Source organism: Gekko japonicus, unplaced genomic scaffold (genome assembly GCF_001447785.1).
Source record: "Gekko japonicus isolate JY-2015 unplaced genomic scaffold, Gekko_japonicus_V1.1 scaffold682, whole genome shotgun sequence".
In the NCBI taxonomy this organism is placed as follows: Eukaryota; Metazoa; Chordata; class Lepidosauria; order Squamata; family Gekkonidae; genus Gekko; species Gekko japonicus.
This window is the reverse complement of record NW_015167074.1, coordinates 59,743-76,666: the sequence shown is the minus strand read 5'-3', so window position 1 is coordinate 76,666 and position 16,924 is coordinate 59,743. Positions and strand designations below refer to the sequence as shown.

At 43.0% G+C, this 16,924-nt stretch overlaps 1 protein-coding gene across 1 annotated transcript in view; it reads right to left on the bottom strand.

Moving 5' to 3' along the window:
• Positions 1-16,924, bottom strand: part of NFXL1 (nuclear transcription factor, X-box binding-like 1) — a 71,222-nt gene that overhangs the window by 1,866 nt on the left and 52,432 nt on the right. The window contains exons 19-21 of the mRNA XM_015412762.1: positions 11,060-11,164; positions 5,316-5,402; positions 3,380-3,433 (exon numbers count right to left, since the gene is read on the bottom strand). Coding sequence (XP_015268248.1) covers positions 3,380-3,433; positions 5,316-5,402; positions 11,060-11,164 — 246 coding nt within the window. The remainder of the gene's footprint in view (positions 1-3,379; positions 3,434-5,315; positions 5,403-11,059; positions 11,165-16,924) is intronic.

Genomic DNA, 16,924 nt, shown 5'->3' with positions numbered 1-16,924 from the left:
CTCTGGCTCACAGATTTTTGTCTTAGCTCAGGAAGGATGGCTCCAGGGCAAACTAATTTATGCAGCAGCCAAATCGCTCGCTCACAACTTTAATGCCAGTCGCTCACAAAGTAGAATTTTTGCTCACACGACTCCACAGCTTAGAGGGAGCATGGGTTATATCCAGGATCAATCTCACATTAGATGCTAGCTTAGACTTCACAGCCAATAATCTAATCGTAGGATATATATACCAACTCTACAGGCACTCCTGAAATATCACATATTTTGGATCCAAAGGGCAGCTTTAGTTGCTAAGCAAATCATTTTACGACACTGGAAATCTCAAGTATCCCCCTCTGTAGATGTCTGGGTCACTGATATGCCAGGCCTTTGTACAAAAGAGATAATAGCATATAACAGGCAAGAAGCTCCCAGAATCTTCACCTTCATTTGGCATGAATTCATGTACCTATTCAAACAATATCTCCTCACCTTTATTTGCTCTTTAATTGAATCCTGCTTTCCTAACCTACACTCCCACCCTGCCCCTTTTTCATTTCTCTCTTTCCTTCTCTGCTAATAGGACACAGAAGAAGAGATTGGATTTATACCCCGCCCTTCAGTACCCAAAGGAATCTCAAAGTGGCTTAGAATCCCCTTTCCCTTCCCCTCCCCACAACAGACACCCTGTGAGGTAGGTGCGGCTGAGAGAGCTCTTTCAAGGACTGCTCTCCAGAGAACAGCTCTGAGAGAACTTGTGACTGACCCAATGTCACACCGGTAGCTGCACGTGGAGGAGTGGGGAATCAAACCCAGTTCTCCCAGATTAGAATCCGCGCTCCTAACCACTACACCAAACTGGCTATCTTCTTCCGGGAAAAGGGTAGGCTATATGGGGCTTGTTTGCTATGTTAACTTCTTTGTGCAGAAACAATAAAAATCTGAATTAAAAAACCCCACAAGTGTTCAAGATTAGAATACTGAGTCACATCTTTCATTCAAAAGAAAAAAGAGCTTCCTACCACTCACACTTCTGATGACAAACTTCTGTTACTGTTTTAAAATGCTAGTTCAATAGGAAATACTAGTTATAAGGCTATAAAGTAACAGTTTCCTTTCCACTACATCGTTCAATTAACAAGCATTCCCTTAAACACACTATACTATATGTGCAAAGGTAATCACCACCCAGAAGTAGCACTGATAATATCTGTGTATACACGACCTGTGTGCACGCACGAAAGCTTATACCCAGAATTAAACTTTATTGGTCTTAAAGGTGCCACTGGATTCAAACTTTGTTCAAAATGATGCACAGAACAGCTCTACAAATCACAATGCACAGAATACCTCTACAAATAACATATGGAGATATGCTGCACTGAGACCTCCATGAACATATTGGTCAGTACTAGGTCTAATAGCTCTTCCAATCAGAATTACCTAAGGCTGGTCCTGATTTTGGTATTTTCATCCGCTTGACAAAATTTTATCCTTCCTAACTGACAACAGGAGCTGCGGTGGCTCAAGTGGTTAAGACGCTGAACTGCAGGCTGTGGAAGGTCGGTAGTTCAGCAGTTCGAGACCCGAGTTGCCGCATGACGGAGTGAGCTCCCGTCTCTAGTTCCAAGCTCCTGCCAACCTAGCAGTTCGAAAGCAAGAAATTGCAAGTAGATAAATAGGTACCACTTCAGTGGGAAGGTAACAGCGTTCCGTGCGCCTCGGTGTTTAGTCATGCCGGCCACATGACCACGGAAACGTCTTCGGACAGAGCTGGCTCTTCGGCTTTGAAACGGAGATGAGCACCGCAACCCTAGAGTCGGATTCGACTGGCTTTCGAGCAAGGGAACCTTTACCTTTACCTTTAACTGACAACAGCTCTCCAGGATCTCTGAAAGAAGTTGTTCATGTCACCCTCCATCTGAACACTTAATTAGAGATGCTGGGGAATGGACCGGCATGCAAAACAGACAGCTCTATCACTGGGCCACGGCGCCTCCTCCCTAGCCCTGAACCCATGAGCACCTTCCCTGCTGCATGCCTTCGTCATTATACTCTAGAAACCCCTATCCTGTCCTTGGCATCTCTCGTAGGATCTTACTTCCTATCGATCTTCCTGTACAACAGAAAGTGTACAAATGGGGTGCAGAGAACCTCTCACATAGCTCTGCTACCAGTGTATCTGCCCACATGGCTGCCTAGGGTCATCTGTTAATGACAGCCAACCACAAGAATGGGGAGTGTACAACATCCAGAAAAAATCTACGTTTCCCTCCAGAAGCAGTTTGGAAAACACTATTTTTCCAAGCTGTAATTCGACCGATGTGTTTTATATTTCGATCATCGGCACAGCTAAAAGGAAAAGCAAGGCATGAAAAGTACATTAGTCACAGATGCGTTAAACCAGTTTAAAGTTTACCCCAGAGGCCACTATAGTTTTTATTCAGAGTGAAAAGTTATGGCTTTAGTGCTTGCTTGTACTCGAAGAGTCACCTTCATGTTATGTATGCACAATTTGTAAGATAGCTTTATATCATGACCTGTTTAACTCCACATTTTCTATGAATAGCTTGAAGGGGAAAAACAACTCTGGAAGCCACTATTTAGCATACCCCAACATTACTGTTGATTTGACTGGTGCATCTTAGCTAGGGTAAACAGTGTGAAGGTTACTCTCTCTCTTTCCAGTGCCATGTTATTGATCAGAGCAGCGGTCCCTAGACTTAAAATACAGGGAAGGAGGAAGAATTGGACATCCTGCATGATATTTGTTTTGGCTCTAAATAAGGGTTATTTCAATTCTATTGTGAAATATAATTTTAATCACTCAAGAGCTAAAGTGTTTAGATGCCGAGGTATGCACACCATCTTGTTTTCTCATGTGCACTAATGTTTTTTAACGTAAATCACAGACTAATATCTGGCAAACACAGCATACAGATGCTCTTTTTTTCTATAATCACATAAAAACAGTATTGTGTACTGTCGTAAAAGGAATGATTTTTCATTTTGTGATGAAAGATCCTCTGGTAAGCTTGACCGTTGGGGGAACCGAGCCAAATTGGTTCTGTGGCAATTTAATAAAAACCTGAACTGCTCAAACACCATCTGAACACAGTGCATGCAAACACAGATGCCAAAATTTGAGCTCTAGATATCCATTATAGAACAGAGTTCTTACAGCCGCAGACTTAATGTATGTTAATTCATATCCCATTCAAATGTGACACCACATAAATGAAATCTCGCATATTTTTTTTCAGGCAGAAGGACTTATACAATTAACCAAGACTGCTACTCTGAATACAGATGACTTCAGTGAGATTTAAACACCCTACTGTGTGCAGCACAGATTGAGGTTCTCTCCAACAGGATGGAAGAAAAGCTAGACAGGTACCTGTTGCCTTCTTTTCTCCTCTTCAATGAGAGCTCTGGCCTCTGCCTCTTTTATCTGTATGAATATATAAAAAAACATTTAACACAATCATACAAATCATTGCCAGGATAAAACATTTTATTTATTTATTTTATTTAATTAATTATATCTCTATCCTGCCTTCCCTGTGAATGGGCTCAGAGCGGCTTACAATTAAGGGCACCATGTGCCAGATATATAAAACCTATAAAGGTAAAGATAAAGGTTCCCTTGCTCGAAAGCCAGTCAAATCCGACTCTAGGGTTGCAGTGCTCATCACCATTTCAAAGCCGAAGAGCCAGCGCTGTCCAAAGACATTTCCGTGGTCATGTGGCCAGCATGACTAAACACCAAGGTGCACGGAACGCTGTAACCTTCCCACCGAAGTGGTCCCTATTTATCTACTTGCAATTTCTTGCTTTCGAACTGCTAGGTTGGCAGGAGCTGGAACTAGAGACGGGAGCTCACTCCTGGGTCTTGAACTGCTGAACAATTAAAGTGCTCAGTGATGTTAATCCTTCAGACGAATTTAGATGGCGTACTGTAGATGTAACACAAAGTCCCAGTGCAGCGGTGACCGATCCATCACGATGCTGTGGCTTGATCTTCATACAGGGCCAACCCTCTACCCTGTTGTTACTGACAATAATAGTTAGTGGTAGTGGCGGCTCCTAATTAAAAGCCTGGCGGAAGAGCTCTGTCTTGCAGGCCCCGCGGAACGGTAAAAGGTCCCGCAGGGCCCTGATCTCCTCCAGGAGCTCGTTCCGCCAGGTAGGTGCCGCCACTGAAAAGGCCCTGGCCCTGGTTGCGGCAAGCCTGGCCTCCCTGGGGCCTGGAATCACTAACCGATGTTGTGACCCCGATTGTAGTGCTCTCTGGGGTATGTGTGGGGAAAGGCGGTCCCTCAGGTATGCCGGACCCTGGCCATATAGGGCTTTAAAGGTAAATACCAGCACCTTGAACTGCATAAGGTCCCGCAGGGCCCTGATCTCTTCTGGGAGCTCATTCCACCGAAGAGGAGCCGCCACTGAGAAAGCCCTGGTCCTCGTTATTGCCAGCCTGGCTTCCTTGGGTGCGGGGAGGGTCAGTCGGTTTTGGGACCCTGGTCGCAGTGCTCTCTGGGGAACATGTGGGGAAAGGCGGTCCCTCAGGTATGCAGATCCCTGACCATAAAGGGCTTTAAAGGTAAGAAGCACCACCTTGAAGCGAATTCGGTATGTTATCAGTAGCCAGTGCAATGCCTCCAGCACAGGCTGAATGTGCTCCCGCATTGGGAGGGCCATTAAAAGCCTGGCTGCAGCATTTTGCACTAGCTGTAGCTTCCGGATTTGCGACAAGGGCAGCCCCTTGTAGAGAGCATTACAGTAGTCCAATCTGGAGGTTGACAATCGCATGGATCACTGTTGCCAAGTTGTTGCGTTCAAGGAAGATGGTAAAAGGCAGACTTGGCAGTGGCTGCTACCTGGGCCTCCATAGCTGAGGAGGCATCCAAGAGCATTCCCAGACTCCTAACCTGCTCTGGCAACAAGAGAATCCTGCCTCTCTCCCAGCGAATGGGACTGTGGCTCTACTGGCTGGAAAAGGACTTTTCTTTTCAAGCAGAAGAGACACCCCAAACTGTGAGACAAGAATACAGACATTAAGAGATGTGAATAATTGTCAGAACATTATTCTACCGTGGCCTGCCGAAAGGCTCACGGCATTTATAGTTCACGACAGACGGATAATATTACAAATTGCCCTCATTAGAACAAAACAAGCAAACATTTGACATGTGGCAGCTTTTGAACATTAATAGCCGATTTTAAAGCATTCTGGTTTTGTTTTTTTGCCTGATGGTTCTTGGGAAATAACTCTGTGCTCATTTTTCCTCTCTTGAAGCACTGAGGATATGTAATAACCATGAGAGAGACATTACCTCAGAAGCTTTCCGTTTCATTTCTTTACACACCGCGTCACATTCTAAGGAAATGTAGCCCTCCTGAACCTTCTTACACGGCAGCTCCTGGGAGCAAAAGAGAATCCCAGTGAAATTCCCAACGTGTCTGCAGAGGCTCTTCTTCAAACGAGACAACTTTGAAACTTTTCCAGGCTGTATTTGGGCACCTCTGCGACTGGACTTCACCCACGTGGGCATATCTGCTGTTTTATGTCCTTCAAACCTAATAAAACCGGACAGACCATAACTAAACCCTAACTTCCTAGAGAAGCCCTCCATGCAGAAGAAACTGCCTTGCTCTCTCATGAGAGGAAATAGAAACCAGTTTTCTAGCTCCTGAACATCTTACTTGCCACCACTACAGGATTCATTCTAGCTTCATGTCGGATAAGAGATTCTGTTGCAGAAGTAGAACCCCTGCTTTTACTTGCAAGATAATGAAGGTAGTGCCGAACTGGTTATCACTGATTAACCCAGTAGAACGTTATCAGAGTTCATTGCTTTGTTTAGTCTCTACACTGTTATGCATGACACATTTCTTTTTCACTCCGTAAACAAACAATGGTTACTTTGTCCTATTCTGGCAATTCTGATACCCAAAATAGGACTTAAAAGTAGGCAAAAATAAAATGCCATCTGTTGAAGAATCTTGTCTGTGTGTCACAAGACTTTTTTTGCTTTCGGTTACATTTACATAAAGGACAGATTCTCTTAAAGTAGGGTATAATCCTATGTTTCACTGGGAAGTGAATAGCCGCTTTTCTCTGGGTGTTATTAGGGATAAATGAAATGCATTAAGCATCTGTCATCTAGTTGGACTGCTATAGGGCTATAAAAGGTTTTACATTTGTAAACCGCCTCGTGGGCCTATTGGGTAGAAAAGCAAAAGTATAAATCAATCAAAATGCACTTTGCCAAACTGTATTCCTCACCGCTGTCCATTTTATGAGCTTGTTTCCATAAAATATATATACATCTGGACAGCTGCCATCTGCATCCTGGCAACTGACCAATGCTATAATACAAAGCAATTTATACGGCTGTTTCCTATGAGTTTGCATGCATCACAGATTAACCCGAAGGAAGCAACCCTTGCATTACAAATGTTACATGGTTTAACAGTTTGATACATCTTTGGCTCTGTTTAAACAATCCACCTATGTTCATTACATCATTTGTGTGAAAACACTGGGCTCTTTTTGGAGTAAGAGGATTAAGGTAATAATTACATTTTTTCCAATGGGGAAAAAGACTGCTGAAACACAAATTCACCTGGCAATGTTGCTGCAGCTTAGTCTTTGCCATTATTCATTGTTTAACAGCAGATTTAAAATAATTGGTTCTATCATCGCAAACACATAGTAAAGGTAAAGGTTCCCTTGCTTGAAAGCCAGTCGAATCCGACTCCAGGGTTGCGGTGCTCATCTCCGTTTCAAAGCCGAAGAGCCAGCGCTGTCCGAAGACGTTTCCGTGGTCATGTGGCCGGCATGACTAAACACCAAGGCGCATGGAATACTGTTACCTTCCCACTGAAGTGGTACCTATTTATCTACTTGCAATTTCTTGCTTTCGAACTGCTAGGTTGGCAGGAGCTGGAACTAGAGACGGGAGCTCACACCGTCATGCGGCACACTCGGGTCTCGAACTGCTGAACTACCGACCTTCCACAGCCTGCAGTTCAGCGTCTTAACCACTTGAGCCACCGCAGCTCACAAACACATAAGCAAGTATAAAATGAAGGTTACAACAGACTGGACAGAAGGCATAAGTTTCCATAACTATACTTATTGAAAATCACTGCGATTAACATACTGAGAAGCAAAAGAAGGGAAAGGGGAAAAATGAAAAAGGACAAGAGAAGGGATGCACAGAAGAAGATGGATATGATACTGCATTTGTACTTTTTGTCTAACAGGCTGATGTTTGTCACAATTGTTATAATAGACTTGTGTGCAAATGTCTTGAAAAAGGCTCATATTCTGTAATTATGAGAGTACCCTCTCATAATTAGCTACTGCAGCAAGATTAGCTGTTCACCACTGGTGGCTGAATGTGGATGCTTTTAATGTTAATTTTTTGGGCTATCAAAAAGAAAACAAGACTCCATTTTTGACCTATTTCAAGATCCCACAAACTTGGAAGGTACTCCCATTAGGCCGTATATATCTTCAACATTAAATTTATCCTAACAAAAATTCCTAGCCCAAAATTATTGATACCATGCAATCCTATGGGTTCTGTATTAAAAACAGGACTGTGGCCAGCACTTCACAGTATTAGACCCTGTTCCCCAAAAAGCTGCAGTGGTCCCTAGTGCAAACTGGAAGACCAGTCTTTGTTGAATCAAACGTTTAAATCTTTCATGTAAACTCTCGGTATTAATTTTGTTGCACTTCAGGTACATATTTATCAGCAGCCTCTGATACTGTGGACCATGCCATCTTGTTGAGTCACTGGGGGTAGAAGGAGGAATTAAGGTATGTGCTTTGGATTGGTTTAGATTGTTTCTTATGGACAGGACTGTCGGAGACCTGTTGTCATCACTGTGGAACTTGACCTGTGGGTTCCACAAGGCTCAGTCTTATCCCCTGTGCTATTTAAGCGCTATGCAAAGCTATTAGGAGAATTCATTCACAATACCGGAGTTGGCTAACAACCAACTCTATATTTCTTTATCCAAATCACCCACTGCCTGCTTGCTCTGATTAAGAGGCTAAGTCGAAACTGAATCCTGATAAGACAAAGATGATGCTGGGAATTGATATTGGGAAGGCTGAGGTCTTGAAGGACATCAAAGGACACTGCGCTTCCTATATTTGATAGAGTCCAGCTTGCTTAAGACAGAGTCACTAGCTGGCTTAAAAGCCAGGAAGTTATACTGGACCCAGCATTATAACTGGAGTAACAAGTTAATGCAGCTTCAAAAAAAAAATGCTTTCTTCCAGTTTCATTAAGCCTGGAGAATGACTCCCTGATTTGACTTGGCCAATCGAGCCATATGGATCCACTACTGTAACGCATTCTACATGGCTCTGCTCTTAAAATCAACTCGAAAGCTTCAGTTTATATACAATGCTACTGCTGGGTGGCGTATGCATATTATCTCTTATGAAGCCTTTAATGGCCTTGGACCCACATGCTTGCAGCACCACCTCTCCTGTTGTGTTGTACCATGACAGCTCACTCAAGTGAGCAGGCCTTCTGAAGATGCCATCCTGAAAATGGGTAAGATTGGAAACTGCCTGTATATGTGCCTTCTCTGTTGTAGATTCCACCTTGAGGAAAAGGCCGCCTCAAGAAGTAGGGAAGGATCCCACACCTATATTCCACAGAATGTATAAAACAGAAGCGTTCAGGAGGGCATTTCTATGTAGGAAATAGGGCGGTGGTATTGGCTCAGGAGGATGCTTTTTATAAAGGGGGCTTGATCCATGGCATTTGCCATTGTATGTAGCATTTTGTTTTTAATGCACTGCCTTTCACTTTCTGCATTGTTTATGGCATGCTTGCATTGTGTTCTGATTCTGTAATTCTAGTGCATTGGTTTTTGGGATGCCTTATGCTGTCTGCATTTTTTTTTTGTACTTTGTAATCCATCAAGCCTCAGTAAGAAAGGAAGGCTACAAATTACATAAATAAGACGAGATAAATATTGACATTAGAGGTCTGAAGCCCAATAATGCCCTTTGACATTAGAGGTCTGAAGCTCAATAATGTCCTCTAACACAGTAGGAGATTCTGACACACAAACACCCCAAGTTGTTAGATCAAACTCTGCCTAGAGAGCACACTGCAACTGCAGATGCTGCCATTCAGTTTTTAGTGGCAATTTATATTTTCTCTGAAGGACAGGAATTTTCCATAAGCTCCTATAAGCTGATGTAAAGGTAAAGGTTCCCTTGCTCGAAAGCCAGTTGAGCCCGACTCTAGGGTTGCGGTGCTCATCTCCGTTTCAAAGCCGAAGAGCCAGCGCTGTCCGAAGACGTTTCCGTGGTCATGTGGCCGGCATGACTAAACACAAAGGCGCACGGAATGCTGTTACCTTCCCATCGAAGTGGTACCTATTTATCTACTTGCAATTTCTTGCTTTCGAACTGCTAGGTTGGCAGGAGCTGGAACTAGAGATGGGAGCTCACTCCATCATGCGGCACCTGGGTCTCGAACTGCTGAACTACCGACCTTCCACAGCCTGCAGTTCAGTGTCTTAACCACTTGAGCCACCGCAGCTCAAGTTGATTAGCAATCATATAAAACATCAATGTCAGGGAAAGCTTCCTTGTTCAATATCATCATCTCCCCAAAAGCAGACATGGGTCACCCCTGCTTATGTGCATGTATAGAACTAAACCAAATTTTGCATTATGGCCAAAGTGTTGCACTGTAGTGGGATGCCTTTTCCCTTCAGGGTAGTATGTTTGTACTGTTAATAAAGAACATAAAGCTTTCATGGGCAACCATTCAGGTTTTCTGGAGAGGTCCTTATTTTTAAAATAAGTCTGGCTCTCTCCACCAGATAGAGTGCCATCAACTTTATCTCACCCATTCTATGGGGCCAAACAGCAATAACAACAGTCAAAATCCATTTGGGCACAATCTAATCCAAATTTAACACTCCTAGTTCCCACCCACCAGTTTCCATGAGAGAGTTAAACACTTAATTCTCTCCCGCTGACACTACAGTGACTTTGAAGTGCCTGACTTGGCTTGGATTGCATTTTTAAAATGTCTACTTAACCAACTATCTCCATAAACTAAAAGCTACTAAAAATAACTGTTTAATAGACTTCCCCCAGTGCTCAAAAAGTATAAGAACAAGAACTAAACCGCAAAGCAGAGGTTGTTCAGTGATTTTACGAACTAGGTACATGTGAGAAAGAGGACAGAAGAGAAGACAATGGAGAGAAGTGGGCGAGGGAGAGAGTCTGGAAATGCAAATGATGGATAAACAGGAAGGAGCATGAGAAAGAAAAAGGGGGCATTAAGAAATGATGCTGGGATTAGAGGTACATCTAAAGAAGCTGAAGATTTTTCTCCTGTTCAGTTCTTAAACTATACATTTACTTGTATATATATGAATTGCTTTTCTACAAAACCTCCAAAACAGCACAGCCTCTGTTCAGTAATATTTCCTCTTCAGAATGCTACAAGCACTATTAAACAATGAGAAAGCATGCTTTCTGGCAAAAAAATTAATATCATCATGCAAGGGGAAGCCATTTATCCATTATATTGTCTGCTCCAGGGGTGACGATGACACCACAGCTGCCCTGAGGCTTAGAAACCTCGTGCTGTAAAATGCATTAGGGGATTCACGAGTTTAACAACTGTTCTTGGTCCAATTTGTTATGCAATTAAATATGCCTTTTCCTGATCGCTGGTCAGGAAAACTTATTTCCTCCCTTTTGTCTGGATCAGCCATACTTGAGTTGAACTGCTATACATGTTTCCCAGCACAGTTTTGAAGTCTGAACACATTTAAAACAAGTAATTGCATGATTGCCAGTACTTTCTTTTTTTTTAAGGCTCTGGTATCTAATTCACTGTCTTCTGCTATCTGTCCAATTTTAAAAGCCAGAATCCCTACTAGCAAATATTATTTTCACCCCTGCACTTACAGAAACATTTTGCTTTACATCAGCGAAGGTCTAGTGGAATCAAAGGTTACAAACAAGCCTTTTAAAAAGAAATAAAATAGTTTTCAAAGACCAACACATGAAGTTTACCTTCTTTATTCTCTTGCAGGGACATCTGATCTTTACCTTCTGATTGCAGTTTGGAAGGCAGTCACCTGGATGGCAGATCTCTTTGCACCTGTGTCCGCAGGACAACTACAACACAGAAAAAAGCAGGAATCCAGCTGTGAACTCAACATAGCATCAAGTCCATTTAAGTTCCCCAAATAACAAATGCTGTGTTTCAGGTGCCCTGTATTGGCACTTCAGTTTCAGTACCACAAGGTATCAGAGGCTATGGATGTCAAGAGTTTCTCTGTACAACTGCTTTTAATTCAATGTTTTAATATTTATTTATTTATCCCATTTGTATCCCGCCCTCCCCGCGAGCAGGCTCAGAGCAGCTTACATTAGTCGGTACAGAGTACCATAAAATCCACATAAAACATTTAAAACATTATAAAACAATCAGAGAATCATAAAGCACTAGTAATACTAACTTATCATACGATTATCAAACTGTTTCTTGAAGTTTTCACCTCTGCTAGCCTTTTTTGCACTTTCCATGCACTCGACTGAACTATGTTTCATACCAAGGAAAATGCAACTCCTTTAGCAGCCTTCCAACTTTCTTATTACTGTTAGTGATCAGCAACACTACTTCCAACTCTGCTACCAATACACCAACACCACTGTGAGAGACCTAAAAAAAAGGGGGGGGCAAGAATACCCTCCCTCTCTTGTGAAGCTTAGTATTGGGGGTGAGGGTAATGTGCAATCAAAAGATGTAAAAAACCCACCCTGCCTTCAGATCTCTATTCTAGGCATTGCAGCTATAAATCAAACTTAAGGGGAATGACAGCTAATATAGAATTCTGCTTCTTTTTGCAAAAAAAGAGAGAGAAGGGTTCAAAGCAGCGTTAATTCCAACAATGCCCCCCCCTTCACCTACATTAAGCAATGATTGGAAGACAGAAGCCCCAAACAGGCATTTCTGTCTATAATGGGCACTACAGAATCCAGGAATCCAACTCTCTACTTGAAGGCAGAGGTCATTTCGGGGGGGGAACGCGGGGGAACACAGTTCCCCCGGGTGAGGTGCAGGGGGGCGGGGCACATGATGAAGCCCCGCCCCCTGCTTCTGGCCACCCCGCTTCCGGCCCTCATTCAGCCAGGAGGAGGCAGGAGAAGAGGGAGGGTAAGTTGCTTCCTCCCCACCTCTCCCCACCCCTGCCTGCCTGGGGCCAGGGAGGGCCTTGGCGGGGCTTCCTCGCACTCCCGCTGGCCTTGCAGGTCCACCGCCGGGCCCCTGATGTCAGGGGGTGTGGCATATGCTAATGAGTTATGCTAATGAGTTCCCCTAGCTCTTTTTCTACGAAATGACCCCTGCTTGAAGGTATTTTCAAAATAAACTCATCCTAAGGAGGTCAGATTGGTTTTCAAAGGGTAATTTTCAGATCCCCCCCAAATTAATTCACATCTGTTGTAAGGCTCTAAACATTATAAATCTGTTCCTCCGTTTTTATTTGTTTTAATCAAAGTAACGTTAGAGAAACAATCTGTAACTTCTTTTTTGTTATGACATTTAAAACTCCCCCCCCCAAAAAAAAGGTATGGAAGTACCTAAATCTTGCATATGATTTCTTGATTTACAGGGGTGCTTTAGTTTCCACTCTGTTGGAAACTCTGGAGATCCTCACTTTTAGCATGAATTCTCATCTGCAGACTTGTCGTGACTGCTGGTCCAGCATGGGAAGAAGAGTCCGCAAAGGAAGAGGACCACTTGCCCCCAAAGCCATCTCACTGAGGTGGACTGGTCAACACTGCCCCAAAGAGACAATGACCCAGCACTGGCACCGCCCCCTGAGCCAGAAGGGCCTTCAGGCCTGGGGCCCCATGGACCCGACCACAACGAGACCCGCCATGGTCTCCCAAAACACCCCAGGAGAAGGCAAAGGGCTAGGACTGAGGCATGGACCACACACAAGTGTGTGCCTGGTGGTCTGAGGCCTCCCCCTCTGCTAAGGAAGTACTAGGAGACCCATAAGTCACTACAGGATCTGAGTCCAGTACTCCTCATGAGTAAAGGAGCTAACGCAGCTTGTGAGGAGAACCCTAACACGGGACCCAGCAACACCTATAGGGAGCCTCCCTATATAAGGCTGCAGGCAGAGTGGGATCGTCTGCTACCCTGCTGATGTTCCTACCGGTTGCCTGGCTTGCTTAGCTCTTGGAACCCTGCTACCTGACCTTGGACTGCAATTCTAGATTGTGCTATTGGACCCTGGACTTTGACTTTGGACTGGAACCCTAGAACCTACGCTGGGATACCTGCTGTGGCCTGGGACGTGCCTCCAACCTGGTGAGCAGGACAGGGTTGCTATTAGCAAATGTCACAGAAACGATAATTATTTTAATATTTATGATGTCGGTCTTCCGTATTCACTAGCAACTGTAAATGTACTGTTTATGTTAATGAAACAAGAACAATACATTTTGCGGTATAACTTTTTACAAAACAACCTGATAAAGGACATTTACTGATACAATTATGTGTACGTTCATGGTGGTGGGTTCTGTGTTTTGTTTTTTTTAAAAATAAGGATGTGGATCTCTCTCTAACACGTATGTTCAAGCAAGTTCGTTCACCAAGTTTTTATACAATGCTACACCCATCAGCAGGCTGACTAAAACATACCCCTAGTACGCATGTACGGTGTCAGGGTGACACCAGAAGCACCTGGGATTCAGCCACCTTCTCCAATACACTGGCACTTTTTCCACCCCTACCATCTCCGTGCAATAATTTTACAGCAGATGAATACAAGTAGGGCACACTTGTGAAAAAATATAAAACAATGATGATGACTTTGCTTTCAGCAGGGCTGTAAAGTCTTCTTTTTTCCCCATCTTTTTTATTAATTTTCAAAAGAAATAACAGAATAATCATACATTATTTTCACATCCCAGCAAAACAAAAGAACCACAAACTGGAAGCAAAAATTTACACACAGATAATAATCATTTCTGTAGTCCACCTCTAATAAATTGTCATCTCCTTGGTTTTACAAATCATGTATTTCCTGCCTCTCTACAAAGTTGTCAAAATGTATTCTATTCATTTTATTAAATTGCCAAATCTCTCCCTATAGAATTACCTTCCGATACTAAATACCTAATTTTTAATAAACTACTTTATTGAACATATCTTAGTAGTTACAAATCTGTCTATTCTGTTTTCACCCCGCCTCCAATCTAATTTTACTATTCATACATTAGTATCAATATAACTTGCTCATAATACTGGCTGTAAAGACTTCTTATATGTTGTATGAGAAGTGGTTTGAACTTCCATAATACTTTGTATTGTTAATTGATAGTGCTATATTATTACCAAGGTCTACTAAGGACTTTCGTATCATCTGGTACAGGCAGGGCTCTTTTTGTAGAAAAAGCCCAGAAGGAACTCATAAGCATAATAGGCCACATCCAACAGCAGGAACTCATTAGCATATTGGGCCACACCCCTAACAGCACAGCTCATTAGCACATTAGGACGCACCCCCATGTTACCAGAAGTGTGGTTATCCAGCCACACCCACCTTTTGCTTCTTATTCTGTTTACCTTGTTTGTTGTCAAAACCCAGGGCTTTTTTGTAGCAGGAACTCCTTTGCATGTGAGGCCACACACCCCTAAGGTAGCCAATCCTAATGAGTTTCTGCTGTTAGGTGTGGCCTATTATGCTAATGAGTTCCTGCTGGGCGTGGCCAACTTGGGAGCCAGCCGGAACTCCGTTCCTGTGCGTTCCTGCCCAAAAATAGCCCTGGGTACAGGTAAAGTCACAATTTCATCTTTTAAGAGTTTCCCAACTTTGGTAATTTTTATGTTCTGAAGTATGTACAGCATTTTAATTTTTAAAAACCCATTTCCCATGCCTGTAGTAAGAGTATTTTAGCTATAGTGCCCTGGGTTTTGAAGTTACAGGGTTGGCTCCAGTGAACTTCTCCACTCAATCTAACCTAACTTTCTTCCGTAATATAGCCCCATTCCCACACGGCTTTTGTCCATGCAGCTCCAGTATAGTCTTTTCGGTGGTCTAAGGGGACACTCCTCCATTTTTCAACAATGGAAAAGCTGACTGGATCCAACTTGCTGTGTTTTTTTTTAATTGTTAACACCAATCATAGTTTAGAACGGGATTCTTTATGTTATATAAAAAGGTAAAGGTAAAGGTTCCCTTGCTCGAAAGCCAGTCGAGTCCGACTCTAGAGTTGCGGTGCTCATCTCTGTTTCCAAACCGAAGAGCCAGCGCTGTCCGAAGACGTTTCCGTGGTCATGTGGCCGGCATGACTAAACACCAAGGTGCACGGAACGCTGTTACCTTCCCACCGAAGTGGTACCTATTTATCTACTTGCAATTTCTTACTTTCAAACTGCTAGGTTGGTAGGAGCTGGAACTAGAGATGGGAGCTCACTCCATCATGCGGCACCCGGGTCTTGAACTGCTGAACTACTGACCTTCCACAGCCTGCAGTTATGTTATATAACACATCTAAAAATTCTGGGCCACAAAAATTCATTTACTAGAACAACTGTCTTCTGCATCATACCCGATGTATTTTCTCCCTGCATCACAGTGATATATTTATAAAGCAAACCAACATTGTGAGAAACATAAAAACCCGAGATACTTTAGCAGACTTAGGCCATGATGCCTCCTAGGCTTGTCCTAAAAGTTTGTAATGCATTTTGCATATGGATTTAAGTAGTTATACAGAGTGTTTGGTTCCTGCAGTAAAATAAATCTCTTGTAAAGTGCTTAAGCTTTTGAGTAGCGTCTGTGGTGGTATCATACTCTCCTTGCTCCCTAAAGCAAAAGGGAATGCGAGACAAAAAAGTAACACTTGTCCCAGACAACAAAAGCCCTTTCTAGTTGATGTACTACCATAGCCAAAACAAAGCTCTTAAACCTGCCAGCGTTTTATGGAAACTGTTATACCTTTTTAAACCATCAAACTAGATAATTAGATTTTTCGCAATTCCCTACAGTAATATCACATTCACAATTCAGCAGACCACAAACAGCATTGCTTTTGATATATACGTTTCCTTCCAGTGTCTGGAAGCCACACGGCTTCTCTCCCCTCTCCCCATGCGTATGCACTCTCTCTCACACTCAGGCACACAGGATCCGTTCTGCTGATTTGGTGATATGGGAACAAGTGTTGTACTTATGCCTTGACTCCTTTTCTTGTGTGTCCAGCTAGTAATTTCCACTTTAATACGGTTTGCTGAACAGTCAAATTATGGTTTGCACTTGCCCCCCCAAGCCAAGATGCATGCGGAGGGAAGAGACAAGGGATACATACAAGTTCCAGGCTCTTTCGTGAAGCAAATCTGTGTAATACATTTTATCAGGAACAACTGAACTGACACAAAACTGTGAAAGCTTCAGAACTCACCAGAAAAATCAGACAGGATATTACAACATTTTCAAAAGATAAAAGGGTGTAAGAGTCAGACCATGGGTCAGGCACTGTGTTTAAACTGAACCATAATGAATCTTCAATATTGCTAGCTCTGGAGGAAAGACTTGAATAGATCATACTGTAACAGCAAGTAAGTTAGTCTTCTGAGATTGTCACAGAACCCATAGGTAATTATTCAAAAGGTATGGTCCCTGTAGCAACATCTGCTTCTCAGCTGGTGGTACAGGATCCATGCCTCGCTCACTGCTTCGCCTACTTGGCTCAACTGAATTTTTCCTGTCACCGCTTCGCCTAAAGAAAATGTGAAGTACTTGGCTCAACTGAATTTTTCCTGTCAGAATGTCACTATTCAGCCTCTTGTTATGTAAGTACGGTACTCTATTCAAAAAGATTTAGTCCATATTACTAGAAGCCTGGAGAGCACGT